Below are 22943 nucleotides of genomic sequence, written 5' to 3' on the forward strand. Positions count from 1 at the left end.
TGAAGCATTTGAAGGACTCAAGGTATGACTGGCTACAGCACCTATTTTGGCATACTCGGATTGGAAGGAGTTTCATGTGCATGTGGATGCATCAAACTATGCAATCGGAGCAACTCTAGCGCAGACGGGAAGTCATGGGTTGGATCATCCGATCTATTTCGCCAGCCGGTTGCTATCAAAAGCTGAACAAAATTATAGTACCACCGAATAGGAGGCATTGGGGATGGTCTATGCTGTACAGAAATTCCGACATTACTTGTTGGCCACTCCATTTGTATTCTACGTTGATCATCAGGCCCTGTTGTATATGATCAACAAACCAGTCATTCAAGGAAGAATCAGCCGATGGTTACTTCTATTGTAGGAGTTTACTTTCAAGATTATTGTACGGCTAGGAAAGAAACATGTAAGCGTGGATCATTTATCAAGTATCAGAACAGGAGAACCGGCAGACGGTGTAAATGATGACTTTCCTGACGCACAGTTGTTTCAGATTGCTGCACTACCAGAATGGTATACAAGCATCGGCGAATACTTGTCAATAGGACAGTTTCCAAATACAATGCCACCGAATGAAAAACGGAAGTTGGTGATATGGAGTGGAACATTCCAGCTGATTAATGGATTGTTGTATAAAATAGGACCCGATCAGATCCTGAGGCGTTGTGTCCTGAAGGAAGAAATTCCACGGGTACGGAAGGAAACGCACGAAGGACCGGCAGGAGGACACATGGGGCCGGACACAACTGCACGAAAAATACTTCTAGCAGGATTATGGTGGCCAACAGTATACAATGATGCCAGGGAATGGGTTGTTGCTTGCGATACATGTCAACGAGCTGGAAAACCTTTGAAAAGAGATTTCATGCCTCTGAATCCTTCTCATGCTCAGGAGCTCTTTGAACGGTGGGGTTTGGACTTCATAGGACCGCTGAAGACAAGCAGAATCAGAAGGTGCCGTTACATTGTTGTTGCAACAGAATATTTGACTAAATGGGTGGAGGCGCGTGCACTACCGGACAATTCAGCGGTAAGTACAACAAAGTTTATTTATGAACAAATAATTACTAGATATGGCATTTCGTTACAATTAACAAGTGATAGAGGCGGACATTTTGTAAATCATGTGATCCGACTGCTTACCATGGAGTTCAAAATTTATCATTCGCTATCAAGTCCGTACTACCCAAGGGCAAACGGACAGGCCGAAGCTACCAACAAAATCCTCGTATCAATTATATACAAATCTTGCGCAGTCGAAGGGGAGGATTGGAAGGAGAAATTACCTTCTGCTCTGTGGGCTTACCGCACGGCATACAAAGTCACAACAGGACACACGCCGTTTCAACTGATGTTTGGACAGGAGGCCGTAGTACCAGCGAAATTTATGATACCAAGCTTGCGGATAGCACTAGAAAGCAAATTGGGCGACATGGAAAGCTTAAGGGAGCAGCTGTATAAACTGAACAGGTTGGAGGAAAAGCGATTATTAGCACAGTGGGCAACTGAAGTAACACAGAATAGGCGGAAGGCATGGCACAATAAGCACCTGAAGCTAAACAGGTTTCAGCCCGGACAGTGGGTATTGAAGTACGACAGCCGGAATGAGATCAAACCGGGCAAGTTCAAGGTTAAGTGGGTCGGGCCGTATCAAATTCGGGAAGTAGGGGACAATGGAGCAATCAAATTATGGACTTTGGATGGACACGAAGTGCCTTAGGCGGTGAATGGGTCGAAGTTGAAGATATATCACGAGCAGAAGACTTCTGCGTCAGAAAGTGGCCTTCGGGAGACCCCTTCGTCATTGCAGACCGTCAGTGACGACGGTCAAAGGGTAAACTGACTTTGCTTTTCTGTGTTCAAAAAAAAAAAAAAATTAAAAATTTTTATAAAAAAAAAAGAAGTAAAGTACCGTACGGTTTTTGGAAAGTACCGTACGGTCCCATAATTGCAGGAGAAGCACCGTACGGGTTCCCATATTTGACGTAGGGTGTATGGTTTTTTGTAGTACGGTTTTTTAAGAGAAGGTATGGGTTTAAAATTTGAAGTACGGTTTTAAGGTACTGTACGGTTTCCACCTTGAAAGTTTCCGTACGGTTCTCCTGTGGTACAGCTTGTCCTTGCACTGTACGGTTTTTTTTTTAAAATTGCATTTTCTAACACTGAGACCACCGTACGGATTTTTATAGCCTCAGAAGATTAACGTACGGTTTCTGGAGCCAAAAGTTGTAATTTCCATTGTACGGATTTTCAAGACTAGGTGGGATATTGCAGGGCACTGTACGGCTTGTTAAAACATCAACAGAAGGCTTCTAGCATTTCAAGCGTACGGTTTCCTTCTGAAGAGTAGGGTACGGATTATTGAATGCAAGGTCTTCCAGGTTAAGGTACGGAGTTCACCAGTAAGCAAGGCGGTATACCATGATGCATTGAAAATACTACCGTACGAATTTGGGGAAGCACACTGTGGTACGGTATTGTGATCTTCTGATGGTACAGTTTTTTTTGTGAAATTTGATTTTCCTTCCAACTTTTCCTGTGTACGGATTTCTCATTCCAAAGGTTGCAATTCACCGTACGTATTTGAAAGAATTCTTCACTGTACGGATTGGGGAGACCGTTAGGGAAAGACAAAGATATAATTAATGGAGTTTGCAGGTAAACAGCAATGGAAAAAACAATTAGCACAGTCTAAAGTTGTGGGAAGGAGCATGGCAGGTACAGGTAACCGGAATGAAGGCTCGAGCAGTAGCAAGGAGAAGCGTAAGACTACAGCACCTGCAGCAGCTGAAGTCACACCACAGACTATCCAATTTGAGGGATTAAATGGAACGGATTGCCGGAAATGGTGGCATGAAACCCCTGATGACCATCCAATTAAAGCAAGCATCAAAAGAGCGCAGGTTGAATGGGCCATTCAGATGCCGATTTTTTGCATTCGAGATTATGAAAGGTATCTGCGTACCATGATTGAGACATATGGCAAAGCTTCTCGCAGGAGCACATTTTAGTAGTTGGGACGGAACTTGGTGGTATCATTCAAAGCAGCAGATTTCACACGGGTTTTTGGCATTCCAGGGCAGCAGGGCAGAAAGATTCAGCCGAAGAAAATTCCAAAGGATGGAAAGCTATTTCTAATCAAATTAGTATGTGGAGATTTGACTGAAGCAGAACAGGCGGCATTAGCCGAGACATCGAAGGGAAGGGGTTTAAAGAAAATCGACATTCTGGAAGGGCCATGGCGGTGTCTGATTGACTTGGTCAAAAGCAAGCTCACGGGATCCTCTAGGGCATCGGATATCACATTTCCGCAAGTGTCCATGATGAACGGCATAATGACTGGGAAAGTGTATGATTGGGCGTCTGTGCTGGCTGAACGGATGCATGAATTCATGACTCTTCAGCACAAGACCTTCTATATGCCCCATTACGCCATTGGTCTATTCCTTGATGCCGTAGCACGGATGATTCCAACGAAGGAGTTAGAGGCAAAGCCTGGACCACTGGCTCCAGGAGAACCTCCTATCATGCAATGGAAACACTTGGACATAATCTCTGGGCAGAAGGGTTCAGCAGGTCAAAAGAGGCCCCGGATGGACATGGCAGATGATACTGACAGCGGCCGACAAGAGACATCTTCTGAGCAGGACAGTGTGGAGGAAGAAGAAGGGGAGGGTGAGGACGATGAAGAGGTTTAGATTTTCATGGCAACCCCCTTGCTATTTCTGCGTACTATAGTTCCTATGACTTCCGAGTTGTTACCCCGAGGTCTACACATGGCTCACATTCCAAGGTTTGGACAAACTCGGCGACCGATATTGATGACTGGAGAATCCCACCATGCAGTCACACTAGCCACACCATGGCAACACGGGGTACGGCCTTCTACTATCCGGTCGGGGGCAGGATTTGCGGTCGGCTTTGCCCACTTGATAGCACCCGTCAACCGAGAGACTTCTTCAGCCCCTGAAGCACTTCCAGTAGCAGCACCCGTAGCGCCTACCTTAAGTCATCCAACAGCAGTTGTTACCGTAGCACAGTCAGCAGAAGCTCAGGCACTTCCAGTAGAGAACATACCAGACGGAGGAGTACAGGAGCGTACGGACCCAGCGCAGCTTGAACAACCAGAGGTCATGGATAGAGCCAGTGTTTTTCTGAGGCAGCAGTTCCGACTCGTCCCTGACCGGCATGGCTCATCCATTCGGTCCCCCAGCTATTCCGAAGTAGCACCTGTACCAGAGCCTCAGTCTGAGGAGGAGGGAATGCCACATGCCGTGATTGTGCCGACAGCAGAGGAGGCGGCACCGGATGTGGGCATGGCTCCCGCTGATGAGGAGGACAATAGTGATGCCGAATGGTCATTCGAGGACTTCGCCAAGGAGGATTACAGGTCGGATGAGGACAGGTGCAGGGACTACCTCAGGACTATGAAGTCTGCATTGAAGAAGGGGCATGATGTGGCGATTCAGGCTCTCACTTGGTGAAGGGAGTGGCATTTGATCTGAGCGTATATTCGTGGGATTTGTCCTAAGCAATTTCAAACTTGTTTTGTGGATAGAGGTTGGCCGGCAGTTGAGACACCAAAGATGTTGGCAGATTGGGCCACTGAGCTAGAGTTGAGACTGAGTGACACTCCGATGATGAAGTTGGCACATGAGATCGTGGGACTATACAAAGAGGTTTACTATGCGCGGCAGCGCGCGGAGGTGGATAGGGCAGCAGACAGTGTTGCAGCTCAGAGATCTCTAGCAGTTGAAAGAGAGGCAAGAGAAAAGTTAGCCACTAATTTGGTCGACAAGCAGGAAGCATGGGTAGCAAAGCAGGCAAAACTATTGAAGGACATGGCAGCAGTGGTACAGGAGAAGGATGCGGCTATCCAAGATAAAGATGCGGCAGAGCATGAGTTGCAGTTGGCCAAGAGATAGGCTATGGATGCTGCGCTTCTACTGAAGGAGGCCGTAGAGGTTAATTCACAAATTCAGACAGATCTGCGCATCCGGACTGACCAGGTGTATGAGTTACGTCGTCAACAGCACTCTTCTGGAACACCTCCTTCTTCTCTCTAGTATTTCTTTTTCTTGATTGTGGGTTGTCTTCTAATTTTGCTAGTCGTCAGGAGACGACTTTTCTTTTTGGGGGGGATGATGTCGTCGGTAGAAATTGTGTATCGACCGATGGGTCCCTTCGGAAAAGAAATTCTGCATCGGCCGACGGGTCCCTTCGGAAAAAGTCTTGTTATGTAGCCGACGGGTAAATAGTTTGTAGCGGGCATAATGTATCTGGCCGATGGACTCCTTCGGGAAAGTTCTTCGGAAAGTATTTATAACCCCTTCGGGAAGCATTGTAATCATCATAGATCTTACCATGGAAGCATAATGTACTGTGGGCATATGCGAATAATAATAAGAGTTCTGCTGGTTGCTGTTCATGTTCGTATTCATTATGTGGTTCTGCTGGTTGCTGTTCATGTTCGTATTCATTGTGTGCGTTTCTTAATTAACTTATGCGGTAAACAGATGGAATCCATTGTTGGTTTCTACGCAACTTAGATAACACTTACACTTTTCATACTTGAGTTGAAATGTTAATAATTTGGATATGATTGTTTAAAATAGCTTAAATCTAATAAGATAAATAACTAATCCTATCGAGGAATATTGCAACCAAAACCTAATTGAGAAATTTAGATAAATTCAGTAAAGTCCAGCAAGAGACATTACAGTTTCTTAAATTTTGACATCAATGCTATCACCACTATCACTCCTCTCACTCTTACATCTGCTGCTCATGATTATCAAATATAAACCACTGCTGCAAGTTGATAAATGAAGTAAAGTCCCAACAAGGGGCATTACAATTTCTTAAAAATTGACATCAAGCTACCACTACTACCATTCCTCTCACCATTACTGCTGCTGCTCATGATTATCAAATATAAAACCAAAATGCCCTTTTATATGTTACACAATGAAAAACAAATGTAAAATGAAAAAAAAATTGCCATAAGCAAATGGAAGATGAAACACATGTTCGGAATGAAGAAGATTTTATGCCAAGCCCTCCTCTTGCAACTGAAAAATGAAAACTTCTTGCTGCTGCTCTTTGTTTTTCTTTTTACCAAGAATGGTTGAAATGAAGAAATGAAGAAGACTTTACCTTTTTAGTCTCCAAATAGGGTTTCATAGTTTTTAATTGCCCTTTTTACCCACTTACCCCTCCCCCCACAGCAAATTAGAAAACAACAAAAAACTCATCTTTTATAATCGGCGGGCATTTTTACTTTCCAAGAATCAAGGAATGACATTCCTTCCCGGGGACAATCAGGGGACAGTTAGGCCATCCTCGGGGTGGAATTCTGTCCCTGACTCCCTTATTATGCTTGAAAAAATGTTTCGGAAGCGTTTCTCTTTTCCTTGATTTCTAAAAATGGAATGGATTCCCGCCTACTTGTATTTGTCTTTGGGATGGATGCAGGGAAAATATGCCAAGGGACACGTCTCCGTGGAACATAGTTATAAAATTATCTACTTCTATTTTTAACCTAGGATTCATGCACTCAGCTGACTATTTAGTAATGTTATGCTTTTTTCATTTCTTGATCATAAAACTAATTAATTGTTCTAATGTGCAATTTTCAGTGGAGGAACTACAGCAGGCTTGTCACTTGCATCACATTTAAGTAGCTTGAAGGCTAAAGTAAGATCTCTTATTTTGGAATTTGTATATATTTTTCACATCTTGATGAAACTTAATTATTTAGGCAAAGCTCAAAGATGTTGATGCAACAGGTACATGCATTTTCTGTTTGCGATGATCCCGACTACTTCTATGATTACGTACAAGGCCTTTTGGATGGCCTTAATGCTGGCCTCAACTCTCATGACTTAATCAGTATTGTAAATGTGAGTACAGAAGAGACCATTTGATTTCTATAAATTACGTGTCTTATGGCATTGCAATATTTTGGACCACGGCATCTTTATATGCAACTTTTCAGATTAGCACTTTTTCTGCTTAGACCAGTGGAAAAGTGAAGAACAAATAACACTTTTATGATGGAATTCTTTTAAGTTCTTGCATTGTAAAAATGAGCTATAGCAATCAAAAGTTCAAAGGAGTTCAAGATGAAGTCTCATGGTTCTTGTGTCAAATCACAAAGAGCAAAAGACCAAGTTGACCTTTTTTGTTTCTTTGAAAGAGAAAGAAACGGGTTATAAAGTTCTTGACCAATGCTTACTACCCCATGCCACTGGAATGATTATGAAAGAGTAACAGCATGATAAAGCAGAAACCAATACTGACTAACAACACTAATTTTAGAGAGATCATTCAATTCTTTTTTTCATTTAGGAGATATTATAATATTTTAGGAATTCCATAACTGCAGTCCCACAAAAGTATATATAGGATGGAAAACAGTAGTGTAGAAATTAGAACTACCAACCATTGACAATTGTCAACTGTCAAAAACTAATTTTTGCTGCTTACAATAGAACTAATATGATTATTTGTGTGCTATAATGCTCCCCTATCCTCCAATAATAAAAAAATTAGGAGTCATCTTCTAGACAAATGACAAAAAAAATTGGAAGGCAAATCAACCAAACTAATGGGCTACTGAATTTATTGAGGGTGAAAGGATGTCCATGAAGTTGGATACACGCAGGATGGAGGAGTGGATGGCTGAGAGCTGATAATATTAAAATATATAATTAAATAAATTAATAATATATAGTATATTTACAAATTATATATAAGATATGGAAACTCTATTTGTTTCAATAAAGAAGAAAATATCATAACTTGAGAGAATCTACTATTAAATAGAAAAATAAATAAACAAACAATAAATAAATAAATAATAAATTAATCAATTACAATACAAATGGATAAGATGATTGATATCAAATAATTAAAGTATATGCATTGTGAAAGAGGAAGTCAACCACCGTATGAAGAAGCTACATATATATTGATATAAAGCACACAAACTAAATGTTTAATTGGGGTTGCTATAAATAACCGAATGGATGGACAATACATCCAGAGAACAGATAATATCGATGATTGGTATGATTAGAGTCTCCACAAATACAAACCAGTATAATAAAGTGATCAATATCTTACGAATAGCACTACCCAGACGTCAAACAATGAATACTAGAGATAAGCTAATGATGGAGTCGAGCACATTATCAGGAAACATAATAAAGTATTGAGTCTTCTAGTTCAATCATAGTTTCTAGTTCAATCATAGTAATCAGTGGATGCGCCATTTAAGATATGTGCTATTAACAGATGGCAACAATTAGGGCTGAAAAGGCATGTCCATCTTCTAAAAGTTTTGCAACCCTGTTATTTGTATAAAAGGAAGAAGTTTGGGAGCAGAATAAAAAAAGTGGTGGACGTAGAGCGTTGGAACATAACTCGGGAATTACCTATATTGTTATGCGATATACAAATCTATTAATTTTTAATTGTCGTCGAACTTTAATGTATTGAGCATAAAAATGGAAGTACTGCTCGACTGGGGAAGAATATGTGTCAATCATAATATCAATTCAGTTTACAATGCTATATGTGGTTGATATCTGAGATATTTTACCAAGCCCGTTCTCAAATTCAGATTGGGATCAAATCTTCTAGTCAGTTATAGAGATCATATTCATTGATATCTGGCGAGTCAAAGAAACAATATTTGGGAGAGAAAGAGTGATTCCTTGCTTAAGGCTATCGGGTGTCTAGCATTTCATGGGAAACACTCATCTCATTGGTTCAATATTGATCAAGTGCTAAGACTGTTGAATAAACCATTGTTGTCTCTGCATCTTTGAGTAGGTGGAATGAAAAAACACATCCATTAATACTAATCTCCCAAGGCACCCATATCGATATCATTGGTTATGTTGCTTTGGAGATATTGCACATAATTTTGAGACCATGGAGCTGGCATTCAAATTAGAGGGGAAGAATTTTGTTTCAAGAAAGATGTCATATGGAGAGCCACAAGTTATTTACGTGCATGGAGAGACTCTTAGGCATTATCAGGTAAAGTTAGCAGCAGATTGCATAGGCATGCCTAAAGTTACAACAGAGGATAAGAGATTGTGTTTCTATCTAAGAAATGCAAGGTCTTCAATGGCGTTCCTCTAGCTATGGGCATCAAGCATGTGATTGAGCTGGAGGAGGGGGCAAAGTCTGTTATTACTACACCATACAAACGTTAGATAGAGTAAGAGTAGATTGAGTCCATTTGCTTCTTCAATTGTTTTTGTAAAGGATGGAACCACGCATATGCAGATCAATTGGAGGGCCTTGAACAAGAAAACTATTAAGAACAAGTATCGATGGAGCTGTTTGTTTTTAAAGTAGAATTGAGGTATAGGTATAATCAAATTCAGGTTAGAGATGAGGACATAGATGAGACTTTGGATACTTTAAGTTTCTTGTCATGCCTTTTGGTATGACAAATGCACTTGCCACCTTTCAGTCATGTATGAATAAGATATTCAGTCAGCTGTTATTCAAGTTTGTGTTGATATTCTTTGGTTACATACTAATTTCAGCAGCTTATTGGAAGACTATTTGAGGCACTCGGATGAGCTTTTAGGCACCTTGAAGGTGAATCATGATCTGCTTAGGAGTAAAAATGTGAGTTTGGGATGATAGAGTTGGTGTATCTTGGGCACATGATCGGTTCTAAGGGAGTTGGTGTGGACTCTAAAATTATCAAACTAATATTTGATTGGCATTTTTCGGTTTGTGTGGTTTACACAGGAGGTTTGTCAATGGGTTTTTACTGTTGGCTGCTCAATTCATAGATTTGACGAAAAGGAGCCTTTACTTGGTCTGATTCAACACAGAAATCATTGATCAATTCAAGCACTTGATGAGCACATGCCTTGTTTTGGATATTTTGGATTCTTCTAAGCCCTTTGAGCTGGAATGTGATGCTTCAAGGGATGGTATTGTGCTGCCCTTGTGCAAAATAAACACTGTATTGCATATGAGAGCATGGAACTAAGAGGAGGTGAGAGGAGCTCCTCCATTTATGATGAGGAGATATTAACCATTATGCATGCATTGGCTAAATTCAAGCACTAACTTGTTGGAGGGAAATTCATAGCAAAAATTGATCATAATAGTCTAAGTACTTTCTTAATTAGAAGGATCTTAATGAATGGTAACAAAAATGGGATAATAATCTCCAAGCCTATATTTTGACATTGAATATGTCATAGGGAAAAGATTGTAGTTGTTAATGCTTTTTCAAGAATGCTACATTTGTACTCACTTAAAAATATATCAGCAGATTGGAAAGAGAAAATTCATGTTGAATGTGCCAAGATCACCATTGCCAATATCTTTTGGATGGTTCCTTGCATGATGATAGGTACAAGGTAATAAATGATCTCATATTTTACAAGGAAGCTTAAATTCAAGGTTCTAAATACCATTTTATGACACCTACATGGCTGGCCACCTTGGGTTTTATAAGACAGACACACAAATCTGTGAGAGGTTCTCATGGAAAGGGCTGAAATAAAACATTCAATTATGTTCATGAGTACCAAGTATAACCTTAAAAACAAAAATGAACATATTCAACCTCCTAGTTTATTGCAGCCTGTACCTATTCCTACTAAAAATTGGAAAAGAAATTCAATGGATTTTATTAGAAGAGTTTGCAAGGTGCAAGGAAAGGATTTTATTTATTTGTTAGTGAACTCATTTAAACAGATTTACAATACTAGGTTGTAAATTTGTTTTGTAGAGAGGTTTTTAGGCTTTGTGGGACATGAAATAACATTATTTGTGAAGGCGACAAATTTATGAGCTTGTTCTAGAGGATTTGTTTAAGTTATAGAGAACAAGATTGACTCCTAGCACTACCTACCATCCCCATAGAGATAGACAAATTGAGATTGTCAAAAAATGGGTGGAAGGATACCTACCCAACTATGTTTCAGGACAATAGGAGGCATGGGTTAAAAGGTTGTTCTTAGCAGAGTATTGCTATAACTTCACCTACCATATGACCATTAGGATGTCTACTTTCATAGCATTGTTTGGGTATAATCTTAGCTTCATTGCTTTACTCTTTGGAGATAGCAAAGTACCTAAAGCCAAAGATCTATTATAGGAGAGTCAGAGTTGTTGGGAAGTAAAGTCCACCAAGATAACTAAGAGGGGTGGGGGTGAATCAGTTATTGAATTAAAACAACTCTTATCAACCTTACTAATTCTAAAATATGTAATCAGCGAGTGCAATAACCACAAGAAGATAACCATACACAATAACATCAGATTTGTTAACTAGGAAAACCCTTGATAATACAATTACAATTACAATAGGACCACACTAAGATAATACAATACACATTACATTACATCTTGTCATAATTAATCACACTGTCGGCTCACAGTCTTCATAATTCTTCACATGTCCAACCTCGGACATAGTGCTATCAACCACGCCATCATTGTCATGTCTTCTTCCTCTCTCTAATTGCGCTTAATCAAATTTTATCTATGTTAAGAGATATAATCCAATTAGTAGAAACCGCTTCTTAGGAACTCTGCTAAAACTGTGTCTTCAATAAATCGCGAATAACTATCAACTGTCTTCATATTTTCTCATGTGCTCTTGGCCATGTCATCATGACACTGTGTAGAATATTTCCTCAACAACGCTTATCCTCATTTTTAATACTCAATCCTCACGATGTCAATCTCTATCTATTGCTCTATCAGTCTTCGAAGAATCTTTGATATGTTGACATCAATGACAAACACAATCATGAATGCAATACACAATCATACTAACCATCTCTCAAATACTCCAGCAATGCTAGGATACTCCCCCATAGGAATATCATCAGCATTCATGCTAACAAGGTTATCATGACATCTCTGAGAGATATGATCCAACATGCTTAAATCAGCATCTGTATGCTGATCAGCGACGTATCGAGCGTGCATTTGAGGTAGGAGACATGGTCCAATTGAGATTGCTGCCTCATAGATAGTCCACTTTCATGAATCGTTGTCACATAAATTGGAGTCTCATTTCTACGAGCTTTTTCAAGTCACTAGGAGGATTAGGGAGGTGGCTTATGAACTTGAGCTGCTTGATAGTAGGAGGGTGTATAGTGTTTTCCATGGATCAAACCTCAAAAAGGTGCCTAGGGCCTAGGCATAGTGTGATTTCCAGAGCTACTTCCTTTGGATTAGGAAGGCAAATCGATATTCATTCCAAGGGTAGTGATTGATTTCACGGAGCATACATTCAGAAGACGACTACCATAGAGTATTTGATGAAGTAGAAAAACTTACTAGATGTAACATGGGAGAGTGAGCAGAATTTACATCTTCTATACCTGAAATTGATCAATGACAAGCGATATTGGGGAGAGAGAATTGTAATGTCCCCTCCTCATGTCTAGTAAGTGGTGCATGTCGCTAACCTACTCTTGGGTTTCACAATTTTGTAGATAGTTCAAGCTTGCAGTTTCAATATATTGACAACATTTATATTTTTGTCATATTCAATTTTAGTACGTTCTATTTTGGACTCTTGGTCTTGTTTTCAGTTTCCTATTTGTTTAAGTGTGGTGCTTTAAGATTCAGTGCTTTGGTGAAGATATAAAGGTGATGGCAACAGTGGTTTATATTTCTCACTTTAGTGTTTGAAAAGAAACTTTATTTTATAAGTTACGTGATAAATATTTAATAATGTGTGTCTCCAACACTAGGCAAGGTGTTTTTAGAAGATGTTTTGAGGGTCTTTTGAGGGTATAAAAAACTTAAAATTTGAATAGCCCTTATTTTCTGTCCAACTCTAGTAATTAGAGTTTTGGCTCTCATTCTTCCATTCTGATTCGGCACACATATACAGATGTTGTTCAAATGAACCTAGAGAGATCTTCTGGAGATTGTTAAGGAAAAATGTCAAAACCATTCTACGGCTGATCTAGATACAATGGTGCAATACCAACCCTAGCTGGTTGTTTTTAGTTATTTGGTTGATTGTGGCAAGAAGGGTGTGTTGCAAAATGAAGATATATGAAGTTTTCTGATTGTGTTTTCAATACTTTGGTGTGTTTAATCCTTTTCATTTTTAATTTTTGAGATTTTCTACGCTTTCGCTTATTTTCCAGTGCTGGTTGTACTGTTAGCTACTTACAAAATCATCTTTTGGAACACATCTCAAGAAAAAATCAGTTTTTGCCTAAGTTGCTGGTTCGGATTCTGGTTCGGATGTGGGTTCGACATTCGGGTTCAACATTCGGTCAAAAAAAATTTGGGTTGGGTTTGGGTTCGTCCGTACAAGAATTTAAAAAAAAATTTAAAATATATATATATATATATATATGTAAAAATATGCTGCAGCAGACCAGTTCATACACCACTATGCTAATCCAAAGCAATTTAGCAAATTCAACCACCACATATATTAATGATTTGTTCGATTGGCATGACAAAATGTCAAGATATACCACCATAATACCATATGAATGCTTCAATTCAAAACTTTAGTCTTTAAAACAACAATGTCAACATTACTAATCACTGAATCAGTAATCAGTATTCAGTCATAGACTCATATATGATCCAATGACAAATATCAATGCATCATCAAAAATCATCAAAGAATTCATCATCATTAGGTAGTTGTTGATTAGAAGCACAATTAGTGCCACCAGCATCAGCAGTCTCAGCTGTAGTCTTAGCTGTAGCCTCAAAATCGGCTCCATCACTACTATGTATCTTAGGAGCACCATCTTCAATCGCAAGTGCATCAAAGTGGACTTCCAAATCCGCGGCCTCTAGTTCGACATCCCATTGTTTTGCCTCCCCTTTTTTGTACGTATTCTGTTTGTGAGTTGTGAGCCTCAAGTTTGAATGCACAAACACCAAGTTATCTGCTTTCTTAGAGTTTAGTCGGTTGCGTTTTATCGAGTGGATGGAGTATGTGCTCCAATTCCTCTCAAATGATGATGAACTAGCAACCTATCAAGATTTGCAAATTTACCAACAAGAAACTAGAAATTAGAGTTTTGAATATTTACCAACAAGAAATTAGTAATTAGAATGTTTAATATTAGAAAACTATCCTCTAATAAAATTTTGATGGCAATGGGCTGCAAGTGTTGATATTTTTTACCATGGAAGTACCACTATTTATGAGCATCAGCATTGTTCTTGTCTTCAAGAGCCTCAATACCACAATCATCGGTGCTCGCAAAACTCATAAATTCAGACCTCATTGCAGGTCGTAGGTGCTCAGGAAAGAGTCTTCAAAGGGCTGCCTTGTACACTTGAGCAACTTCAGGATCTTTGTATGGGTGAACTCTAGTGGTACTCCCCTTGAGGACCGATTGGCTATAGAACCTGGGGCTCAATGCAAAGGCAAGTAGATGCAAAAGGTTAGTCATTTTGTTGCATCTCTCTATCATGATTAACTGTAGCTCCTTGAAGAACTTTTCATCAGGATCTTGCTCTTTCTCATTTATGATATTTCTGATGTCCTCAATCATGGAATCAATACCATCATATACCTCACCCAAGCAAGGCCTATCCATGTCAATGTATCGGATCATGCTCAATATGGGCTCGGCCATCTTCAGAAGGTACTCAGCACGATCCCACCAAGATTCATTTAGTATCAATCCCCTTATGGCAGTTGCTTTTTCACTATTAGATTGCCTCCATACGGTCCAATTAGCACTAGTTACCATTCTAGTCAATGCGTCTTTAACCTTGATAAGGCGCATCAAAAAAATAGTGTTGGAGGCAAAGTGGGTCTTAGCAACCTATTTTAAAATCAAAACAGTAATAGATTAAAAATTTGAAAACATAGAAAACTTACTAGAGTGGCTAGATTTCTAAAACATGTTTAAATTTTAAACAATTCAACTTACCTTCAAGAGCTCCAATTTCGAGAATTGTCTGAATATGGCTTGCATCATATGGTGGTTCGTGACAAACATTTGGATCTCTTGTGCCTCTTCATACATTTTTTTTATCCACTCAACCTTATTGCCAATTTTTTTCAGCATTAGGTTGAGTGAGTGCACTGCACAAGGTGTCCAAAAAATGTGTTCATACCGCTCCTCAACCAATAAGCCGGCAGCCCTACAATTCTTTGCATTGTTGGTTATTACATGAACAACATTCTGAGGACCAACTTGCTCGATACCTTGGATGAGAATGTTTGCAATGAAAGGACCATCCTTTACCTCTCCTTCACAATCCACTACTTTTAGAAACATTGCACCTCTTGTAGACACTGCAAGAACATTCACCAAAGGACGGTTCCTTGCATCTTTCCATCCATCTGATACTATTGTCAATCTTGTTTGACCCATGCATCCTTGATGGGCAGCATGGCATTCTCTACATGGGCCACCTCATCATCCAATAAAGTGGTGCGTACCTTCTCATACCTAGGGCCCTTGAACCCACTTGGAGCCACATTAATTGCCCTCACCATGTATTGCCAATACGGTGAGTGAACAACATTAAATGACAATCCATTTGCATAAACACATCTGGCTATGGCTTGATCAACAATGTCTCTAGCTTCATTTTGGAAGGATGATTCCAAGGGTCCCACCACTCTATTACTTACAATCTGCTGTTGAGGAGGACGCAAGAATGGATGGCCCTCTGTAGGTGGCTCATTAGGAGTGGTAGTTGAAGACATAGATAATGTTTTTCCTTTCTTTAGAGGCCTACCACTTTCCAACGGATGTGAGCATTTGCTCTCCCAGCAGCTTCCTCTGCTTGCTTCTGCTCTTGAATATATATGTTTACGATGTGATTTGGAAGAAAGGTTTTAGGTAGCAGTCCGTTTACTCTTGGCTTCTCGGTGCAAAATTTGATGCCTTTTTGAGGAATAAAGCACAAATGTGTTTTTACTCTACTGTAAGAGCTGCTAAATTCCTCTTTGCAGTGGCTACAAATCCACACATATCCTCCTCCACCTGCCAATGGTTGAATCATTTGAACACGTTTCCAAAGTGCAGAACATCTATCAACTTTGAACTCGGGGTTATTGGCTATAGGTGCACTTGCAACCATAATAGAATCTACAAATAATTAAAACAAGTTACAACAATGAGAAGATGTAATAATCTTTGCTAGAAATGAAACAATAATCGAATATCAGGGTAGTGGAATTTCGTCAAACACTTACAGTGTAACCAAAGTCTTCAAACAAACACAATGCAATAACAAGATCTTTTACTGAATCTTAATCTAATACCAAGAATGTTTACTATAGCATTAACAGTGATGATTCCACAATTCGGAATTAGAAGAAATAATATCAGACTTCAATTAATGGACTATAACCAGATTTAGAATTAATAGCTCTTGAACTACAGTCTGGAGGAATGCAATACGGTTTAACATAACATTAGATATTTCATATATGCAAATATGCTGAGATAAGAATGCGGATAGATAGAGACTGTACCCCTAGTGTATGCCAAAAAGTTCACTGTTGCTGCAGGAACTCGTGTCACCTATTCTTCAGCGTCTTCTAGTCAATCGACTTCCCTTCTATTCATTTATACTTCCTACGAACTGGGGAACACTTGCTTGATGATGGAGAAGTTAGAACGATATCTCACTGCTGAAGACGTGAGACCACTCCACTATATTACTGTCGTGTGAAAGTTTGAAACCACTCCTAAAGACGTGAGACCATTGCTGAAGACGTGTGCTAAAGATGTGAGACCACTGCTGAAGACGTGAGACACAGACTGCCGCGTGAAACACAAACTCAGAACTGCTATGCGTAGAAATTGTGAAACAAACTGTTGCATCTACAAAATGGTATGCATGTGCCGTGAACCACAAATTGTCGCCATCTACCACACCGAAAAGAAAAACCCATGATTTTAGGTTTTATGTTTCAATGTTTCATAATGTAAAAGTCAAAAAAGATGACGTGGCTAATAAAATTTGTCCACATTCGCTACGCATTCGTCTCGAGTTCCGTTGATGTCAAAGACATTTGCCTCAAATTCCAATGCATTCGCTCAGGGTTCGAAAAAGCGAATTCATAGGGAATTTCAACGCCAGCAAACGAATTTGCATCGAATTCGAATTGACTTTGAATCTAAGCGAATCGAATGTCAAATTCCTAGGGTTTTGAACGAATTCGGTAACTTAGGTTTTTGCTTTGAATATTGGTTCCTTGAACTTCTAGCAATTGGGCAACATCATTTCATAGGTCACTTGCCTTCTCTGATGTTTAGCTTATAAGTAAATTCACCCAAAGATGGTTGCGTCCATTTTGGGTCTTTGGCATGTGGGAGCTAGAAGAGGTGTGTTTCCCTCTTTGGTTTGTATATTCATCCTCTTTTGAGATGTCTAAGGCTTTTATACATACGTGGAAAAAGTCAAAATCAGATATGTGGATGAAGGCTAAGTTACCACATTCACTCTTGGCATGTGGAATTCAGGAGTCTATTTGCCCAAAAGTCTTGTCTAATTCACATTTGCCTAAATTTCTACCTCAAAGCCTAAAATTCGTTTGATAGTCTTGTAGGAGGATCCAAGTGGAATTTTGGGCAAATTATGAAGACATCCAATTTCAATGTGTTACATTCCAATTTTTGACCTAATTTAAAATATAGCCATTGAGGTTCACATGAAGTCAGTTGGTAGTTTAATTTGTTATAATCTTGCGAAATGGTAAGATGGTTAGTCGTTATAATTTCAAGTGAGGATAACAAGTTAGTTGATCATTTATCACGAATTCATGGAATTGAGAAGATAGTTAACCGTTATGATTATTTATGATTAAATAATTTATTATGATAATATAATTTAATTACGGAGAATTTCTTTGCAGGAAACACGTCGAAGGGGTGGAAGCATTGTCAGAAAAGAATTAGGCACAGGAACATCACTATCACTTGACAGATGGGTTGAGGACCTAGTGACTTGAAATAGGATACATCTGTGGGACCCGCATGAGCTATTTAAATAAATAATTTGAGAAACATAAATAATTGGGTTAAAATATAAAACGTACCTCCAAGGATTTAATATGATCTTTCACCTTATTATTATAATAGATATATCTATATATGTACATATAGATATAAAAATGAGATGGCACCATTATATTATAATCATTTAATAAAGTGATGTCACCCCATTAATATTTACATGTACATATATAAATATAAGATTATAATAATAACATTCAAATTCTTATAATATTTGAATAATAATCTTCCAACTCTATTCTTTCCATTTTAATATTCTTGCTTTTAACCAATTAGCACTTGGCATAATAAATCGATTTAATACTTGGAAATTCGAATTGACAATAATCTTTCCAACTTTATCTTCCAACCTTGTATTTATTTTTCCCTCTTTTTGTTTTAATCGAATTAAACACTTGGGAATTCGAATGGCTTATAATCTTTGAAAAATGGAGGGAGCCAAGAAGTCATGACCATTCTTCTTATTTATGCCGTGTAGTAGGCAAATTATATATTCACAACCGACTTCCTGTCTACTACAACATATATATCTTCCAATATCTTTTCTTCCACTCTTACATACACCCGTTTTCTTATCTATTCTTGTGATGATTTCCTGCAATATCTTTTGCTTTAAGCTTTGACCAAGCAGCCCTTTTCATATACTCTGTCGTACAAGTAATTTTGTTGTGGAGATGTCATCAAGCAATTGGAGAGAAATTGATTTTAAATCAATTTGCAAAGTTCTCAGATAAGCTTTGAATTCTTATTAGATGAGTTATCATTGCAGATTTTGTTTTTCAATGTTTTATTTTCAATTTCCCCTGTAGCCGGCTAGGCATAGAAATCCAATATTGAGACTGAGATTATCACATGTAGCTTTGTTGATGGCCTCCTGTGAATTTCTCAGAGTTTTCTTTTTTTGTTCTTTATATAATATCATTGTATCTTGAACCACCATTAAGAAGTTGAGTGGTAACTGTAGGAGTCTTATAATGTTGTATGAACCATCATAAAAATTATGGATATCAATAGCAATAATTATGCAGTCTTAATCGATGATAAAAATATAAAGAGTAGAATGCTCATAAATTTTCTAACACTTGGGATTCACCGGAAATGTAGCCATGAAATGGTGAAGAGGTGTAAATAAAAGGGCAGAAAGCTCATGGGAAGTCACTGGCTATGAAGCCACATATAATGAAGAGGTGGAATGAACCTGCAAGGATACATAAAAGAAATCAGACATGAATAACTTAAATAAAGAAATACTTATTAGCTCATGCATGATCTTGTTAATTGTATCCTCCTGTTGTCAAGTTGAATGGTGTGTTTAAAATACCAGGATGCTCAGTAGATGACAGATGTTCCAAGTCCAATTCAAGGTAGGGAGGGTCTTTCTCATTAGAATTTGTGTGGGCAATAAGTTATGGTCCGAGGTTGGGTGGTTAAGCCCCTAAGAATGTTTCAGCTCTCCCCAAGATGTCAAATGTACAACAAACAAAGATAAGCTATACATTCAATTGGTTACCAGAAAACAAGAATTTTACTTTTATGATGAATATGCGAGACTAAGGTAAGATTAATTGAGTTTTATCATCATTACAATTATTTTACACTTAGTTGCGAGAGATAGATTTATTTGATGGATTGTTATTTCAATCTTTCATTTATATGAATATTGAATATGAGCATATCCTCTAATCTTAAGTTATTGCCACAATTAAGAAATCGGAAGGAAATGAATGATACAGTGGTATCTGGAGCCCTAATTGATTCAGTAGTATCTGAAGCCCAAAATGATATAGTGGTATTTGAAGCCCGGATTGATACAATGGTATCTGATGCCCTAAATGATCCAGTGAAACTGAAGCCCTAAGTGATACAGTGGTATCTGAAGCCCTAAATGATCCAATGGTAATTGATGCTCTAATTGATACAGTGGTTTGTGATGCCCTAATTTTATATAGTGGTATTTAATAGTAATCGTCATTTGATTTTGATATAGCGGTATTGAATGGTAGTCGTTATATGATTTTGTTATAGTGGCATTTGTGGACTAATCTGGGTGATTGCAAAAGCATTCTTACAATGATTTATCGGTTCAAATTTCATGGTATGTGGATTTTAATTTCTATAGTAAGTTCATTGATGGTGTTTTAAGTTCTTAGTTAAGAAATTTTGTATAACTAATTTTAACGGTAAGTCTCATTTACATGAACATGATTGATATAACTGTCTTCCTATGAAATTGAAGTAATAACTATATTTCTATGAGTATGTTAGTTGTTAATTAAGACCTGGGAAAAGTGGTTGTTACACAATGCAGGAATTTGGAACAACTCTCAGAGAAGTGATGATATCCATGAGGGCAATGTGTGATGTAGGCTTGCTGGACAATTTCTAGATGTCTCTATTCTTGACTATGAAAGTGAGTCAGATAGCAACTTAGATTTGAGGAGTCCAGAGAGTTCCGCCAATGCTAATTGTAATGCCATTCTTCTATGTTTAATTATAAGTAATAGTTATCTTGACATATACGTATTCAAAAACTCGACCCTGCTACATATTACCATAAACAAGGTTTCTAAATTGAGTGAAGCAAAATGGGTATGGATGGGGATCTTCACAGAAGCTTCCCATCGGCCTCTATCACCTTTCGATAGTATTTTCGTATATGATATCAAATGGAAGAGAGTAGAAGTGGAAGCATCATGGTTAGTGATTTGTGAAGAGGGGAGCATATTAGAGGCTTCCCGCCATCTTGGGAGAAGGTATTTGTAAATCTCTATATTAAGAGTACCATTATTTAAAATTCTATTTTGTTTAATTTTATGTATTTTTTAATGAGTGATAATTTTTGAAAGTTGCATGAATTTATAAAAATTGGTGCTTTCGAAAGGGCAAATGAAGTTAATATGTTCTTGGAAAAATAAAATTATAGCAACAAATTTTTGTGCATGATTCTTTAAATTTAATAGAAATATTAACTTAAGAAATATATAGATGTGTATAGAATAATTTTATAATATATTTTGATTGTGATTACAATAATCTAAAATATGAATATATTGCAAGTAGTAAATATTACATAGATTGGGTTTGTGTATTTCACAAAGAAGTTCGGTTTATATATGTGGTAGCAAATATGAACATATAACTACATACATGTATCTAACGCCCCACCAGGGAACCCAAAAATTAACCTAAAGTTTCACTAAGCTTTCCAAACATTTTTTTTGAAAGATTAAAAATACAAGACATAACATAGTAGAAGCAATAACTCACATACATAAAAATAATCCATAAATAGATTACTTCTGTCAAGGGTTCCATGACGTTGAATCACATATATAAGTTTTATTAATACTAAATTTGAAACATAATCAAATCCACATCATAGAATAATCACAAGTACGAATCCAATAATATACAATTACATAAGATACCATTTGGCATAACCAAAATGCATAATCATCTGTTGTATAAGTCATAGGGTATGAAAAGCTCAAAGAATATACATTATGAATAAAATACATCATCTCACAAGATATCTGATAATCATGTACGATACAACAGAATATAACTATCCATCAGAACACAAGATCAAAACGAAAGGAACAACTACACAAGTACATCCAGCAATAACATCCAGCTGTCAGAGCTCAATGGTATAAGAAACACTACCACCCGACCTCATGCAACCTAAATGGCCCACTCCCATTATACTGAGGAGATACTCTCAAGTCCCAAATAGATAACAATCCACAAGTTATAACCAACATCTAGGTCAAGGAAATCCTTATAGCAATCTATCTCAAAGGTACTAAGACACAAGTAACATCTAAATCCAGAGGCAACAAAGACATGTAGGAAATTTATTATGTAAGCGAGCAAGTGTCATCGCATGAGCCAACTCAAAGGTTACCCTGGTAGCCCCTCTAGACTTCGGCCCCTTAGTGTCTCTATGCACCATCAGTATCCTTTTGTATAGACAAGGCATACTAATGAAACAAGGTCGCAACCAAGTATCCTCTCTACTCCCATCCTAGCTTGTACTAACACTCAAGGCATGGGCGAGGAAAAATATTGACTCTTATTAATTCATTTTAAACCCATTTAATGAAATGTCATCACTTATAAAAAACAACTTACAATGGGTTACCTAGGCAGCCTCTTTAGGGCTCCGGCCTCCATTTCAAGCCACTTCCCAACATACACATAGATTACCTACCCTAAGCTCATGAAAAGCACAACTCATAAAATCACAATTTTCACCTCAATCCTATACAAGCTATTGGAAAGCACCTAAAGACAAGTCACAATATTCACCTCAATCCTATACAAGCAACTAGAAAGCACCAAAAGATAACTGATTGAAAACTCATAGGTTACAACAAAAAAGACACAATAATCATCTCAATTCTATACAAGCAACTCGAAAGCATCAAAAGGTAACTGATCAAAAACTCATAGGTTACAGCAAGAAAATCACACCCTTCACCTCAGTTCTACACAAGCAACTGGAAAACATTTACAAGCAATTGATCGAAACTCAACATAACAATACATGGATACATCACAATGGTCGGAGATAAAAGATCGTGACCAAAATATACATAGCATCATCATAGAACAAAACTACCCAAGCCTCTGGTAAACATTCTGACTGGTCTACATACTAAGTCAAACCCAAACCCAACACAAGGTAAAACATACATTACATCAAAAAGTAATTTCATAAATCATTTATTTTGAAAACATACATGTCCGGTTCACAAACAGGGTTCTAGTTTTCCATTTCCAGAGTGTCAAAATTACTAAGGTTTTTGAATTGTCAAAAGTAATAAAATTTTCCTAGTATTAGAAATCATTTTCATTTAAAATTGACCCGTCTAAGCAAAATCCAAGTTTAATTAAAAGCCATCAATTTCC

General features: G+C 37.9%; 1 protein-coding gene across 2 annotated transcripts in view; it reads left to right on the forward strand.

Annotated features, from left to right (window-relative positions):
- The window catches only part of D-CDES (D-cysteine desulfhydrase), a 288605-nt gene that overhangs the window by 158725 nt on the left and 106937 nt on the right, over window positions 1–22943 (forward strand). For both annotated transcript variants that reach the window (XM_089796697.1, XM_089796698.1), the window contains exons 7-8: window positions 6639–6696; window positions 6789–6902. In XM_089796697.1, coding sequence (XP_089652823.1) covers window positions 6639–6696; window positions 6789–6902 — 172 coding nt within the window. The remainder of the gene's footprint in view (window positions 1–6638; window positions 6697–6788; window positions 6903–22943) is intronic.

Source organism: Cupressus sempervirens, chromosome 8, assembly GCF_028749045.1.
Source record: "Cupressus sempervirens isolate cs-2001-9-10 chromosome 8, ASM2874904v1, whole genome shotgun sequence".
In the NCBI taxonomy this organism is placed as follows: domain Eukaryota; kingdom Viridiplantae; phylum Streptophyta; class Pinopsida; order Cupressales; family Cupressaceae; genus Cupressus; species Cupressus sempervirens.